General features: G+C 42.8%; 1 protein-coding gene across 1 annotated transcript in view; it reads right to left on the bottom strand.

Moving 5' to 3' along the window:
- The window catches only part of znf407 (zinc finger protein 407), a 165,894-nt gene that overhangs the window by 79,926 nt on the left and 68,851 nt on the right, over positions 1-17,117 (bottom strand). Inside the window, exon 5 of the mRNA XM_085422463.1 lies at positions 14,810-14,884. Coding sequence (XP_085278589.1) covers positions 14,810-14,884 — 75 coding nt within the window. The remainder of the gene's footprint in view (positions 1-14,809; positions 14,885-17,117) is intronic.

The raw sequence follows: 17,117 nt of genomic DNA, 5'->3' as shown, positions 1-17,117 counted from the left end.
CTACAGCCTAGACAATTTACTAAGTAGCACCTATGAACAGTGCAGATGGATATCATCATTTTGTAATGACTCCTACATGTTAATTCGCAACTTTAGCTTCTCCACCAGGACTCTGGCACAGAATAATGACTAGCGTGCATCTGGTAGAGGCAGTGTGGGGCAGTATTTGAAGCATAGAGAGAAACAGAGAGAGGGACAAAGAAAAAGGGAGAGAATTAAACAGAGAGAGAGAGATGGTTGGGTGGGTGGGTGGGTGGGTAGAAGCAGTAGCATATGGTGCCACGCTGCCATAAACAAGCTTTATGAAAAGACCAGGGACGTTTATCTAATCATGGAATACCTGAGGAATCGCAATGAGACACACACTTTGTCCCATTATTGTTAGCCCATAAATTTAACTGCTTTACCAGAACGATGAGGAACCCGATAGAGCCGCTGAAGACAACGCAGGGAAGCAGGTGAATTTATGTCTGTGTGTGCTTGTAAGTACACTGCGTCGCAGCTATGGTAAAGAGTGTGTGTGGTGTTACAGATGAATAGCCATAACTGCTACATCTTGGTATCTGTGTATCTGCAAACACAGAGAACAATGCACTCTAGGAAGCATCTAGTAAAGAACTCACAGATACAGATGTGTACTGTTTTTTTGTTTTGGTCTTTACTGTGTGCTATATTACTACAGTCTAATTTTTATTCTTACAGCAGTCTCTCTGCATGTAGAAACATTTATTTTGTTTTTTGTAAACTTGTTTTACATGGCATCTCACAGCCAAGAATAAAACTCTTGCTGTTGTTTTTTGTTAGACTGCATTTTTGTGTTTTTGCATTGTCTGAACTGAACATTGAAACGGGAACACGTGCACAAAAATGACCACGTTTACCCTGCAAATGGGCTCACATTCAGGGACGTACGGCACAGACACAAAGTGAATGTGCAATTTTGTATCTGCAAGCCGACTTACAAACACACACACATGCAGAGTGCTGGGTCAGGGGGACAGCGGTAGCTCAGAGCCAGCTGTGACCTGCCGGTCCAGGTGCTCAGGAAAACCGTTGTTAACGGCCACGATTGATGATCTAATCAAACTGTCACCACAGCGACCTGCTGCAGGGGGAGGGGAGGATGGGGTGGTGTTTGGTGTGTGTCCGTGGGTGTGTGTGTTTGGGGGCAGTTGGAGGTGTGTGTGAGAGCAGGTGAGGTGGGGGGTATCCAGGAGGCCTTGTGCATGCTTACCGTTAGCCTAAATTGAGAGTGACAGTCTCAATAGTGAAAAGGCCTCTTTTTTCCCCCTCTCTAAGTAATGGAGGAAACAACTTCAGCGGTCTTCCGGAGGATGTCACATAATCAAGGGAGATTCTCCCCCTCCCCAAACACTGATCTCCCCCCATTCTGAGCTCAGCTAAAATGTGTGTGTGTGTGTGGGTGGGTGGGGGGGGGGGGGGGTTGAAGGTTGAGACTTTGAACACTGGGAGATGATGCTGTACAGTGCTGGACAACAGCCGACACAAAACCAAGTATATAGAGTTTTATAGAGACTGTAAATAAAAGATGGCCATTGTCGCAATAACATTGACTGCTGTTATGTGGATTACTGCCTTGAAGCAAGTTTGGGAATTTGGCCTTCCCCACCCTGGTCTTTTAAACAAGACAATAGTAGGACAATGAAGTAAAGCTTGGTTACCCAGATGCATCTATTAGTAACTGGGATGCTAATTTTTATGGCAAAAAAACATTCTTAAAAAAAAAAAAAAAACACACAACAAAAACAAAACAAAACAGTATTCTATAACCGTCTTAATCTTTTTATATTTTCCCAGAAAAATTTGGAACTAGATACAGCAATTCATTGACATATAGCATATAAGCGAAGAACAGTTTGTAGAGTTCTAATATGCTTTAAAGTCAATACTTGGTATGACCACCTTTATTCTTCAAAACACCTCAACTCTTTTAGGAAAGCTTTCTTGAAGGAGATTCAAAGTTCTTCTTTGGATGCTGGCTGACTTTTGTTCTGTTTGGTATCAAGATGATCACACACTGCTGCAATAATGTTGAGGTCCAGGTTCCGGGGGGGCCAGTCCATGACTGACAGTGTTCGATTGTGTGTTTTTCTTTCCATGTATGCTTTTACTGCGTTAGCGGTGTGTTTGGGATCATTAATATGCAGAAGAATGGAGCCGCTGCCAATCAGATGCTTTCCAGATGGTACTGCATGGTGCATCAAAGTTTGAAAGCTTTTTCTTTTTTCTTTTTTTTAAAATCAACCACGACAGAGCCTCCACCGTGTTTTACAAATGGCTGTAGACACTCACTGTTGTACCCTCCCTGATCTCCTCTGTACTTATCCTTTTGGTTCAAACTTATGACAATTTGAACCAAGAGGACGAGGAGTGTTTCATCACTCCTTAAGACCAGTTTCCACTGATTTCAGTCCAGCTCTTGTGTAATTAGGCACACATCAGCTTTTTGCCCATTTCCTTCCTTAATAATAGCATCTTGACAGCCACCCTTCCATTGAGACTGTTTCCTCAAGTTATTTTAAGGACACACTGCACACTATGTTGATATATGCCAAGTTGCCGGGTAATAGTTGTTTGGGAATCACCTTGTTGGTCCAAAAATACTATTTCGTCAGACTTCGTTAGCGTTGGCATTTTTCATAGATTCAGCTAAAGAAATTGGAACAAATCATGTATTTTTGCGACAGTCTGCTACGAACAAAGCGCCTAATGATACAACTTAATTTCTTTCACTTTCTTTGCTAAGTTGTCTGTTGTGTGTGGATACGACACTGGATCATCTCTTGCATAAGGTATTTTGTTTTGTTGTTTTTATTCATATGTTAGTGTTAAATGACTTAATAAAAAAATGTCCATCCATCCATTCGCTTCCGCTTATCCTTTCCAGGGGAGATGCTGGAACCTATCCCAGCTGTCATAAAGTGAGAGGCGGGGTACGCCCAGGACAGGTCGCCAGTCTGTCGCAGGGCTAACACAGAGACACAGACAACCATTTGCACTCACATTCACTCAGAGATTCACACCTATGGGCAATTTAGATTGACCAATTAACCTATCCCCACTACTGCATGTTTTTGGACTGTGGGAGGAAGCTGGAGTACCCAGGGAGAACCCGCGCAAACACGAGGAGAACATGCAAACACCACACAGAAAGACCCCAGCCTGATGGTGGAATTGAACTCAGGACCTTCTTGCTGTGTGGCAATAATGCTAACCCCCGTGATGCCATTATCCTTAAAGTTGTGATGTATAAGGACAGGGCTGAAATGAGTGAAAAAGCAGCCAATGTCCAAACTTTGAAAGACCATCAGAAAACCTGGAAAACTGTAGCTCAAGATCATTTTAAAATAATTACAAGAAAGTCTGGCTCCTTGGAAACAAAATGTAAACAAATGAAGGGTCACTTCGCCATTCCAAAAAAGATTTCAGGATTCAGACACTTTGCCTAGTGTTCACTACTCTTAAGACTCAGAATTTGCCTATCTTTTATAAACAGGTACAGACTATGCCCTATAAGATGCCCAACATCTAAATACAGCTCACACAGGAAAACTGCAAAACTGCATCAAGTCTATTGTACATTAAGGCCTTATATCAGTGAGTGTGGAACAGGTATTTTTTCAGGGTACACGAGTATCTGTAGTAAAATGCAAACATGAGCAATTCTTTAAGCATTTAGATTAGCAAAAAAAGTCTGATGAATTACAGTAAGGACCTGAGTATCATTTTATCATTTTACTTACACTAAGTAAAAGTCTGATCTATCTGACAATCTAAGATTTTAGAGATTCACGTATTATTAAGCTTAACTGTGACGTACTGGCAAGTGTTGCTTAGCCTTTAGAACATGTTATAGGGAGGCAGAAAAAGAGATAAAAAGCTACACACAAATGATACATTGAAGCACAAATGGCAATGTCTGCTGAAAAATGTTTCACAGCATAATAGCATCAGCGTGCAGTCACAAGGGGAAATATAATAATTCTCGAGTCCGCATAAAAAATAAAATGAATTAAGCAGTTCCATATTTAGCTGAAAAGAGAAAAGTTCAGGAAGTTGTCCAACTTAATAGTGGCCTTGTTGATCGCTGCCTGTTCTGTGTGTGTGTGTGTGTGTGTGTGTGTGTGTGTGTGTGTGTGTGTGTGTGTGTGTGTGTGTGTGTGTGTGTGTGTGTTAATCACCTTCCCCAGGATATATCCACGACTGCCGCTTGCCCGTCCAGCTTACATTAATTTAATCGCTGCTCAGCTAATTCATTGATTAATTGGTTCATTAGTGATGCCTGGCAACATCCGTTTCTCCTATGACAGTCTGATGTTTCAATAGAGAAGAAAAACAGGCTGGCAACAGCCCAGTTTTTCCACTGTCCCACTGTGCATAATGTCCACCGCTGTCAACAGTTAGCCGCACAATTGTGTCACTGAATAACTGCCTGGTTTTCTGCCACAGGATGTGAAATGAATACGAAGGTGAACTGTGCACATTCTCTGTTCTTGTCTGGTTGAGTAATGTCACTTGGGCTTCAGCAGTGGGTGACATCATTCTTAGGGAAAGGAAAACTTAAAAAGTTGGAGGGACTCTCGGCGCTGCACTACCCAGATGAGGTAGGTGTTGTTATGAGAAGATGAACTACTGCTGCAGATTAATTCTGCAAGTCAAGGTCACGCCGCTCTGACATGACGAGTGGCTTCCAACTCTTGGACGAGCTGTCGACTCCTAACTATAATTATTATTAGTAATAGGAGTCGATAGGACCCCGCTGCACCCTGCGACAAGGAGCTGGATGTTAGAGTGACCAACAACAACACACAGCCTCTATAGAAGCGCTGATGTAACAGCACTGATACCCATAAAGTGGCTACAGCGTGCACGACCTCTGACCGCTCTGCTTGAAGACACCAGCTTAAATTTATAATTGGCATTTTGTCACGGCAGTGCCTCTCAAGCATTGGCATTACTGGGCTTTAACTAATGTTGAGTAAGACCACAAGGGGTAGAGATTTTAGCATTAAACTGTGTCAGCTTTTCAGAGAAGCAACATGCCTCTCTCACACCCCTACAAACACACACACACGTACACACACAATTCTGCACCATATGCCCATGACAAGTGCATAAAAATCGTTCCCAAGCGATAGCACAGGCCAACCCATAAAAACTTAATGCACCTAATTTTCCAGTAATCAAACTTTTATAGACTGCGATGGCTTTTAAACTAACAAATTTTAATTATCGCTTAATTTTAACAGCAATATTAACGCGATCCCTCATTCTGCGAGTGTTCATTCTCCATGAAATATTGAGTAGGGTAAACAGGGAGGAGCTGTCCGCTGGCTGCTGTTCAAACAAGCAGCCAGCAAACACAAAGGTGATCTGGGGGTCCGGTGAGGCCTTGCCAGTACCTCGCCAGGAAAATGTGGACTGCACAGACCTCTGGGAAAATTGAGCCTTTTCTTTTTCAGTTCACTGAAATTGGACTGAGAAGTACATTGCATTGAATTTTGGTCTATTGTGATTCTTTTATGCCATTTTCATATTATTAAAGAAGAAGAAAAAGCAGACTTGGTTTTTTTTTTCCGGGGGATGCATAAGAATATTTCAAAATCCTTGACTACTTTTAAGTTAAGACCTTGCTGCTGTTTTTTTCTTCCATGCTTCTTCATGCTGTTTTTACATTCCTGCTTACACAACTAGCAGCACAGGATGTTATTGACTGCTGCCCTTGGGTGGCTGAAAACTAGGCCTTACCACCCAACACCAAACCAGAGAGGCAAAGTGCTGACACAGGCAGATAAGGGGAGGAAGAAAGAGAAAGATTAAAGAGCAGATTCATTATCAATAATTAAGGGAAAGGATTTATTCTAATGAATTAGGGGTTGTCTTTATCTACCCTTTATCTCCCCATCACACCACTAACTCTCTCCTTTCCCTCCCCCTCTCACAAATACGCACATGCCCTTGCACACACATACACACACTGGTTCGTGGCTTTTGTGTGACTTGACCCCTGCATGCTCCGTGCGGTCCATATTGCCACCATGCTGGCTCTAGGCAGGGCTCTTCCGCCCCCGCTCCCCGATTCCAGGCTGGACCGTCTCAGCCCTCTGTGTAGGGGCAATATGGCCGCACTGCATGGCACGCTGGGATGCGGCTGCGAGCCCGGAGCCCAGCACCCCCGAAGCCAGATGCCTGCTCGGCCAAGTTTGGCCCCTGGCACAGCAAATTATGTATCAATTCTGTCACGTGAACATAGAAAAATATTTTCAGTGCATTATCTAGAGTAGAATAGTGGTTCACCGACACATCAGGTCAATTTTCAAAGCTTAAAATAACGTCATGGAATTGCTGTCCACTTCCGATACTGTGTGGTATTTTTACAGCTGATTTTATTCTACACATCAGAATATGCACCGATTACAAATGCAAAAAAATAAGAAAAAAAAGTGGGACAAATAAATTTATAGCATATTTTCCGCACACGTCTCGCTGCAGTCATGTAATGCTGGATGCTCTGAATATCCCTGCCTTCGTTTTGTTAGTCATCACACCTGGCCTGCATGCATCATGCTAGCTATTTCTGGATTGTTGTTCATGCCTTTTCACCTGTTTCCTTCGGAGGGATTTTACCACCCGCATATTTGGCACAGACATACAGCAGTGCTAGGAGAAACAAAAAATAGCAACTGCACTTGCGATCAGAAATCTCCCAAAACACTGAAATCACTCTCTCCAGCTGCTTGTATCATGTGTTACAGCCCCACCACCCCACCCCATCTACTTAAAACAAATATATCTTTCTTCTGGGTTGTCAGCACTGCTGTTTCAAGAGTGATGAGTGTATTAGTTCAAGGAGTTTATTATTACAAGCGTGAAAATGGCAGGCGTTTTAACAATTACCTACGAAAACAGGTATGCGAGACAGGTCAGTAGTCTTTTGGCACCCTGTTTTCAAAGAACTAATTACAAGCAGTTGAGTCAAGGTCGATGCTGTCTGTCACGCTCTCGAGCCACTCCCCTGTTATTAAAGGGTGGATTTAAGGTGCTTGCAGACCCCACAGAACAACAGAGAACACACCGAGAGGTTCACCAAGTTTATGAGGGTAATATACAACAACAATAAAGAATAAGGGAAAAGAAATCGCACTGTGTTAAACAGTCCTAGATAAGTTCCCTTAAAAATCTTGAAACACACATATATACAGAAATCATTTCCAGTATGAAGTCACTTGTTCATATATAAAGTATCAGGGTTGTTACTTAAAAGATGTGATGCTCATTATTCATTACTGACTTCAAATGTGATTGTCCCTCCATGTTTCTCCTCAGGGGCTGTTAGTCTTTGCTGTACTAGTCAACACCAAACACTCAAAACCGATGACTGCAACCTCTCCAGATTCTAGCTGCTTTCATAATCAGGATAACTCTATTGTTCTCCTGTGAGTGAGCATTTTTGATGTGTAAAACTAAATCAAAATCAAAACCAGCAGGGATACTTTTACACATTTCAGACACTTTGCAATAATTTTTCCCACTAGGCTTGCTCAGACCCTGCATCCGTTAACCGAATAAAGGAGATTATGTATTCAGATGAAAATGGGCTGAGGAACACGGATAACTCAACTCAGTGAGATATTACAAGTGGGCGCAAGAAAAGAAACAAATTCTTATTATCATCCCGAGCTGTAATGCAAAATATTACAATGTAAACCTTTTGAGATGACTGCGAGCTATTAAGTCAGACACCGTGCAGCCAGATTATTGTAAAACTAGGAGGACACGTGGTCCTCCTAAGCATATTTCTTTGAGAAAGCGCAAACATACGAGCAGATAAAAGGACAAAAAGCCCTCATCTCCGCTCGATGCCTGCAGTGAGGAGTAGTGGTGTGACTGAGACGAAGACCTAGTTGTGTCACTTTATAACAGTTCAGGCTCTATCTCGCTCTCTCTTTCTCTCTCGCCCAGAACCTGTCAGATAGTTGGGAGTCTGTCATCACACCCTTCCTCCCCTCCAATTCATCTTCCTCATTTTTTTTCTCCCCACTGGGGTTAGAACAATATAAGCGTCTAATATTAGCCGTTTATTATTAAGTCAGATCTGACCATTGCTAGCCCACCGCTGCCCAACACATTCATTAGTAGGACGTGATGGTAAGGAAAGAGGAGAGAGGAAAAGAGAATATCATAGCGGTATCGGCATAATTTCTATTTATAACTCTTCATATGAAAAAAATCATTTAGATCTACATATTCCTTTCATGTGTATGGGTTTTCTGTGTTGTTCCGTCATCTTCAACCCTGGGTCAGAAGCAGGGAAAGAAAGTGGTCTCCATATGACAAGAAGATTTGTAGTGATCCTTATTATACACTTTTAGTTCAGCTTAAATTTCATATTAACAATTTAGAAAACAGGAAAAGCCATCTACACTTCACTGAAACTGCCAGCTTCCAAATTTCTTTGATCCGAATGAGGCCAAACAGATTGGATGTTGAACTTCACAAGAAGCGTGATACGAAAAACTGTCGGCAATGTCAGGCTTAAAATTCACATCAGTAGAACTCCTCCTCACAGATACCCCCGCAAAACAACTTGGCGTTTGAGATCCCAGACAGATTTGGCTAAGTGGGACCCGGTGTAACCGTCGGCTACTCAGGTCTTTTCCTCCTCCTCTCTTCCTTTGACTAACAGATCTCCCCAGTGTTCTAAAAATACCTGGTGAACAGGGCTGTAGAGATGGTGATGAAACTGCCTCTCTGACACTGTCCCACTGCAATCCATCTCTCCACCGCCTGCCAGCCAGCATATGTTTGCAATTGGCTCTCCCCAACAACCCCCATTGCCTCTCACCCCCCACCCCCCTAGTCCCCAGTTGCTGGTTCAGATACCCACCCCTACACACACACACACGTGCACAAGTCCCCATCCTTTACCTCTCCCTGTCTTTCTTTCTCCCTCAGCTACTGTCCTCGTCTCCAGGTCTAGGCTTTCAAAACCAGTGCAGTTATCAATCACCAAGGCAGCACTGTCAGGTCAGCCCAAACCATCTCTCCCTCTCTGCCTGTCTCTTTGTCATCCCATCTCTTTCTATCTCCTCTCAACTCCTTCTCCCTCTTCCGTCCTCCATCCTCTGCCTCCTCTCTTACACTTGCCCAAATTTGTTCCACTTAAAAAGCCCTCCCCAATGACCTTGTGCTAATTAAGCTGCACTGTGTTAGAAATATGATGGTTAATTAATGATGAGATAAATTCTGTCTGCGGGACTGTCAGAAAAATGATGACACCGTGTTTTACAGGTTTAAATAGAACAAACCTTGTGGCCGTCCTCCGTCTAAGTGTGCATGTAGGTGTGTGTGTGTGTGTGTGTGTGTGTGTGTGTGTGTGTGTGTGTGTGTGTGTGTGTGTGTGTGTGTGTGTGTGTACATATGTGTGTGTGAGGGCGGCTGTGCGCACGTCTGCACATATTTAAAAGGAGTGCAACAAACAATGAGAGAAAATAAGAGATAAAAGAATGAGCTTTTGCTGGTAGAAGTGGAAGTAAAGACTTTCTTTGCACTTGCCCATTAACATAACTAAAATATTTACTACACATATGTTAATATAGGTGCAGTATATGTTAATTTATGTGTGTGCTTATGTGATGATATCTGGCATAATACTTTAGAGTTCAGCAAAATGTAGGTTATTCTTGTTCCTATCTCTTAAGCTAAACACACTCCAGCTCATTTAAAAGTATCAATATTATCATTCCAGTCACTGCCATGTTAGTGTTTGGCATGGCCAGGTTTGAGAACAACACAAACCCAAGGCAGGTCTGGGAGGGCATCAGGGCTATCACGGACTACAAAAGAAGAACACCATCACCCTCAGCCGACAGTTCTACTCTGGCTGAGGATCTAAATCTCTTATGCCCGTTTTGACAGGGAGAACACCGACCCTGTCCTGTCCCCTCTCCCCTCAACCGACCCTGCTCCGGTCCTGAGCACTCATGAGCTGAGGCGTGTGTTCCGGAGCATTAACACCAGGAAGGCGGCCGGGCCGGATGGAGTGCTGGGCCGGGTGCTAAAAGACTGTGCTGCGGACCTGGCGGACGTCTTCACCTCTATATATAACACCTCGTTGTCCTGTTCACTGGTACCATCCTGTTTCAAAGCAGCAACCATCGTTCCCATCCCAAAACAGTCAAATGTCACATGTCTGAACGATTTCAGACCTGTGGCACTCACCCCCATTCCCGCCAAATGCCTGGAGAGACTGGTCATTAAACACATCAGAGCTGCTTTTCCACCATCCCTGGACTCGCACCAGTTTGCATACAGGGAGAACCGGTCAACCGAGGATGCGATCGCCACAGTGCTGCACACATTACTGAAGCACTTGGAACACAGGAACACCTATGCACGGCTCCTCTTTGTAGACTACAGCTCGGCTTTTAATACCATCCGGCCATACAAACTCCGTCCCAAACTCCACCAACTGGGACTTAACTCCTCTCTGTGCAACTGGATTGTGGACTTCCTCACTAACCGTAGACAGAGTGTCAGAGTGGGTAGGAACACCTCTTCCACCCTTGTGGTCAACACCGGTGCCCCTCAGGGGTGTGTTCTGAGCCCTCTGCTATACACTCTCTTCACCCATGACTGTATTTCCTCCTGCGCGTCCAATCTCATTGTTAAGTTTGCAGATGACACTACAGTGCTCGGACTTATATCCAACAATGATGAGACAAACTATAGGACAGAGGTGCAACAACTAGAGTCATGGTGCCACGACAATAACTTGGTCTTAAACACCAAAAAGACCAAGGAGATCATTGTAGATTTCCGGAAGAGGGGCCATAACAACCATCTGCCTCTCTTCATTGGCAGTGAGGCGGTGGAGAGGGTGAGCAGTTTTAAATTCTTGGGGGTAACTGTGACCGAGGACCTGTCCTGGGGCAACCATATCACCTCAGTTGTACGGAAGGCCCAACAGCGCCTCGCCTACCTGAGGAGACTGCGGAGCGCACACATTCCCAGATCTCTGATGTTGAACTTCTACAACTGTGCCATCAGCAGCGTTCTGACGTATGGATTTCTAGTGTGGTTCCCCAGCTGCACCAAGGCCGATCAGCAAGCACTCCAGCGGGTGGTGAAAGAAGCTGGCAGAATTATTGGAACAAGTCTGCCAGAGATCAGTAATATCTTCCCCACTCGCTGTCTGAGGAGGGTGCACAGTATCCTGCGGGACCAACATCACCCTGCGCGCCACCTTTTCCATCTGCTGCCCTCAGGGAGAAGGTACAGGTCTATACAGGCCAGAACATCCAGACTGGCCAACAGCCTGTATCCACAGGCTGTGAGGCTCCTGAACTCTCTGCCCCCCTCTCACGGACAATAACCATATCCAACTTCTTAATAGCAATGAACTGGTCTGCATTGGTGCATCATATCTTTATTCTCTTCCCCCTCCTGCCCCCCCCCCCCCCCCCCCCTCTTTCTTAAATAGATAACTATCATATCTGATATCATATCTCACAGTACAATAATATTGAATGGGTTGCATTGTTGTATTTTGTCATGTTTCTCAGGTCTTTGTCTGAATTTCTACGAACATTATTGCTAAGGATTGTCTTATTGCATTGGAGTCACACTGGGTTAAATATGTACACTTGGGTTTTAAGGGGTATTTATTATTTTCTTCTTTTTTTTGGGTTGTATGGAAGCCCCAAACGCAATTTCATTGTTCTTGACAATGACAATAAATAAATAAATACTAAATACTAAATACTAAGTGGCCACATGTGGATGAGAGGGTGGTGGTGCTAAGTCAGCTAACACTAGCTAGCGTGGTGGAGGTGCATCCACAGTGTGCATATCTGCTAATCAATGCTAAGTAACAGAATACCAAAATAACAGAAGAACTCTCAAATGTCAAACTGAAGAACTTTGTGGTTGGCCTGTCCTGTACAGCACGTCATGTTATTTGTCAGTTGGCTCCACTGATAATCCTCCAAAAGGCTCCAACATGGGCAGGAGGTCCAGTTTTATGACTCAAATTAGAAGAAGTGAGGCCTAGGCGACCATTATTGGCTGTTATACAGCTGACTGTGCCGCTACATCTTTCAGTTGAAGCAAACAAACCTTAAATTTTGCTAGCTCTGGGACTATCAGACTGTTAACATACTTTTTAAAGCTTTTTAAAGTAGGGCATTTTAACACTGGTGTCTATTGGGATTGACTTGTGTCTGAAGACATCCTCTAGCGGCTTCTCCACAAACTGCAGTTCGAAACGCTGAAATTAAGCATTAGCACAAATTAGCACGGGGCCTTGTTGCATTTGGGGGCAAAAGTAAGACATAGATAAACCATTAGCCTAGTGCTGGTCAACTAAATATAAAGTTCATCTTAATAATGACAAACATTCAAAACCTGAAAGCTGATGCTTTCATGAGTTTTAGGAGTCTTTTCAAACTATCAAGAAGTCACTAATGTGGGGGACACAAGAAGTATACTCAAAAAGATACCAGGTTTCATGCACAAAACATACCTGTTTATAAATCTGGCTGGTCTCTCTTTTAAATTTGTGCCACTCACAAGTTCAAGTCAGAATGGGACTGAATGGGAATCTAAAAATTGAAGCTGTGTGGTACCAAAGCACACAGGAAACAACTAGTAGGAAAATCTTCCATATTTAAATCAGGTGTAGTTTTCTGTTTTTTGTTGTGATCTTTTTAAATTACAAATCATGTATAAGTCCAATATTATTGTGGTAGCAAAGCTGAATTTAAGTTGGACACGGCCAGCAATCGCTTCCGCAGTCTGGATGTTAAACTTTGCCTTTTAAGTTATGATAAATTCTGATCTCTTTTATAAATGTTATAAAAAAAGATCAGAAATAAACTGAGACATGAAAGGAAAGCAAAGATGGGGAAAAAAATATGAAGTTTACCCAGTCTGGCCAACAAGACATAGTTCTTTTGCTTTCACAGTTGGCCTTGTAGACAAGACGCTAAAAAGCAAATGTGATTGATTTAATAAATGTTTAAGTGATTTTTCAGAGGCGATACTTCTTGTTACCATTACTGTGGAGAAAGTATAGTTTTTGAAAAGAAGTCTAGACAGCGATCAAGACTTTACTCTGATCAAATAACGAGAAGTCTGAAGAATTTTCTGAGCAAAGTCCTTTTCAAAAGTTGTTTAAAAATGAAGAAAAACTTGCATGAATTACAGCATTGTTTGCATTTACTGGGAAAATGCCACCCCAGTACTGAAACTGCCATTTTCATCTCTGAATTTTCTATCAAGCCCACCAGTACCTCAGGTTACGGCAGATGGTCCGACATTATTCATGCATGCCTGTTACCTCTGTCTTTTCTCTTTATGTAGATTGTAAAACTCTCTTATTTTATGTCTCTTAACTTTGGTCCTTTTTTTAAAAATGATTTCTTTAGATGTTAAATTATATGACTGCTGTTTGACAATGTAAACAGGAGAGACATCTGATCTGTCGCAGCAAAAACAAGATTTAACCCTTTTAGAAAAGCAAAACTGGGGGTACTCTTGAATCTCCTTTTTGTATCTGTATCCTGTTTTTCATTCATTTCTCAGTGGACATGTGGCAAGTGTAGAAAAGATATTGGACCCCACGTTAATTGGTTCAAGTTCCCTGTAAGGCAAACATCAGGATACATGGTTGTAGTGGACGAGTCACATATGTAAATGTAGGTAACTGAGAGGCCATATGTATGTATACTGTTACATAAGAAAAAGCATGGAGTTCTGTCAACAGACCTTGGATAAATAAAGGTTACGATAACAAAAAAAACAAATGTGGATGAAACAGAGACTTGAAGCAGTTGAGGATATGAGGATTTGTTTCCATCTAATCCAGATGAACAGCTGACAGTAGGAATTTAGATGATAATGTCTGAGAGATGGAGAGGCATCTGGTCGGGATGCTTACTTCCATATCTGAAGCCACTTGTCATATCTAATACTGCACGTTGTCAAAAGTATCAATTTGGTTGCGGAGTAATGAAAAAGTGGGTCTGTTTCTATTTTAGCGGCTTGCTTGACAGATTGAGAGGTGTTTAACGTCTCATTTTGACTTGTCAGGGTGGAGGGGGGGCTTCACAACTTCATCTCCTCATCTTTCGTTTTCTCACACACGCACACACACACACACACACACACACACACACACACACACACACACACACACGCAGACAGCAGGGCTCTGTTTCTGATAGACAGGGCCAAGCGGGAGACATTGCGCATACACAGAGACACACACTCGCGTGCACAGACAGAAATGGTAAAAGAAACATCATTCATCTCTAATTCAAGAGGGAGAGCAGAAAGTAAGATGAGGGAGAGAGCCAGATAAAGTTTGACAGAAGAAAGGGATGCAAGCAAGAGAGCGAGGAAGACAGAATGAGTGAAAGCCATTTAACTCATTAGGGAAAGGGAGGATCTCAAGTTATATTTAACTTGAAATTTAACTTGTGGGAAAATTTTGTGCTTAAAAGCTTGCAGGCCTCCACCGGGGTTGTAGCAGTCATCCTCCACCATCTAGAATTAATTGCCTTCTGTATCGCTTACTTTCATTTCTCAAAAACACAGATGCTTGGAGAACCAGGTAAAGAAATACTTTTTAAAAAGGTTTACTTCTTTATTTGCCGACAGGTTGTTATGCACGAAAGTTGGGAACACGCAGAAACCGTTCTGCACGCGATCCAAATAATTAATTTTTCTACCAAACTGAAAGCTGAGCATGATGTGTGGAAAATTCTGTTGCATGTGTTTAATTTACCTCTCTTTACGCTGTCCAACTCCATGTTTTCCCAGCAGATGGGTGCTGAGGTGTTTCTTCATAACAAAGGCCCACCTGCAATACACGAAAAACACAATGCCATACTTTTAACAAAGGAGTTTTAACGAAATTTTATGCCACTTTAAAAACACATTCGAACCAATCAGCACTCGTGGAAACCTTTATACACTCACTGGCAACTGTTCCAACTGCTCATTAATACAAACATCTAATCAGCCAATCGCATGCCAGTGACTGTGAATTCAGGCATACAGCTATGGTTGAGATGACCTGCTGAAACTGAGAACTGGAAAGAAAAGTGATTTGAGTGGCACGGTTGGTGGTGCCAGACGAGCCGATATTTCAGAAACTAATGATCCACTGGGATTTTCCCCACAAAACCATCTCAAGAGTTTACAGAGAATGGATGCCACTCCTGTCACCCTGTTCTTTTCTTTGTTTTTATCATCTTATCGTCTAGCTAGCTACTCCCTTATTCACAAGGGGTCACCACTGCAGGTAGCATGGCATTAAAAAAAAAAGGGGAGTTTTTCATTGCCTTTCCATGCCGAATCAAACCGACAACTATACTTGTGGCTGTAGCTCAGGAGGTAGAACACGTCATCTACATCTACTGATCGGAAAGTTAGTGGTTCGATCCCTGGCTCCTCCGGTCTGCATGCCAAGTATCCTTGGGCAAGATACTAAGCCCAAGTTGCTCTTCGAGGCATCCACTGGAGTATGTGTATGAATGTTAGTCAGGAAGCACTAAAAAGCTTAGAAAAAAGTGATTGGCTAAATGTGGCATGTTGTATAGAGCACTTTGAGTACTCCGGGAGAGTAGAAAAGCGCTATATATAAGAATGAGTGTATAAAATAGTAGACTGTGCTAAGAAACCTTTTCTTGACACTCTAACAGTGTCCATGTGTCAGACCACTGACTCTGGTGTACTGAACTTAATAAAAAAGAATTCTAGCAAATCCTGTTGTGTGCATTTTCTGTTGTCAATGTTTAACTGTCAGTTTTAACATTAAAGGCTTTAGTACTATGTGTTGCCAGAGGCGCAACAAGTTTTAAATGTTCACAGTTCACATAGTATTCACTGTGAAATGTTATTTCTGATGTGCAGATTTAAACTAAACTACTGGGCCAATGTGAGGCCACTTACTACGTGTCTTCCCTGCTCTCTCTCGCCCTCCTTTCCCGTCTTCCTTCCACTGCCCTCTCTCATTAAAGGCTAAAAAACACCACAGAAGTAAGACAGAAGTGTCCTAAAAATAATATCTCAACTGAAACATAATAGTTATGTAGAATGATGTCCTTGCAAAGTCTTTGTTTTGGTAATCTATTTTTCCCTTTATTATGAGGGATTGTCTTTTGCTTGTCTTATGTTTTCCAACTGTTTTAAATAACTGCAAGACAACATGAACCCATCCTTCTCTTACATATGTAGTTTTTGATAATAAACAGGTTTGGGTAAATAAGTACTGCTGTAGGTGAACTGTTCAAAATGCTGTACATAAATGTGTGGCACAAATGTGTACACATATGCGAGGATTTATAAGCTTGTGTATCTGCAGTACTTGCAGTAGCACGCATACACACTCAAACATACCAGGGTGCTGTCGTCTGACAGTGACCACAATGTACTGACTTTGTCGAGCGCCCTGAGTTTACCGTGTCTCCAAAACAGAATCTGAAAACATAATGAACGGATGACAAGACTAACTACTCTGACATCCAAGCAGCTTCACCAGTGTTTTCATCCCCTGGCCTTTTCATTTAGCACCCATCACTTCCCATTACTGTGCAACTGAGAGACAATGACCACATCTGAGAGCTGAGGAAGGAGCTACATAAAAGAGGCAGCGGGAGTTGAACCAACAGTCATGTGGTCGGCACTGTCGCTGCACATGCTTGGTTCCCCCGAGTCTCGCTCCTCCCAATTTCTTTTTTCTTCATATGGATGTTTTCACTTTTCATTTCTTTGCAAGGACATCATTCTATTTTCTCTTCAGCTAGCCCGTTTGTACCTTTTTGAAGCTTTCAGTCTCTCATGAAGCAAAAGCATAATTATTTCACTAATTATGTCACTACCCCACTCTACCCCAGCTCCTCCAACGTCTGGACACACACACACACACACACACACACACACACACACACACACACACACACACACACACACACACACACACACACACACACACACACACACACACACACGTCCTCCATCCCATCATGGCCCCAGAGTCCCGTCCGTCATCAAGGCCCCGAGGCCGACTCTAACTAACACTACCACATAAA

Source organism: Rhamphochromis longiceps, linkage group LG11 (assembly GCF_057381845.1).
Source record: "Rhamphochromis longiceps isolate RC_006_pf linkage group LG11, R_longiceps_female_GT1.1, whole genome shotgun sequence".
Taxonomy (NCBI): Eukaryota; Metazoa; Chordata; class Actinopteri; order Cichliformes; family Cichlidae; genus Rhamphochromis; species Rhamphochromis longiceps.
This window is presented reverse-complemented; position numbering and strand designations above follow the sequence as displayed.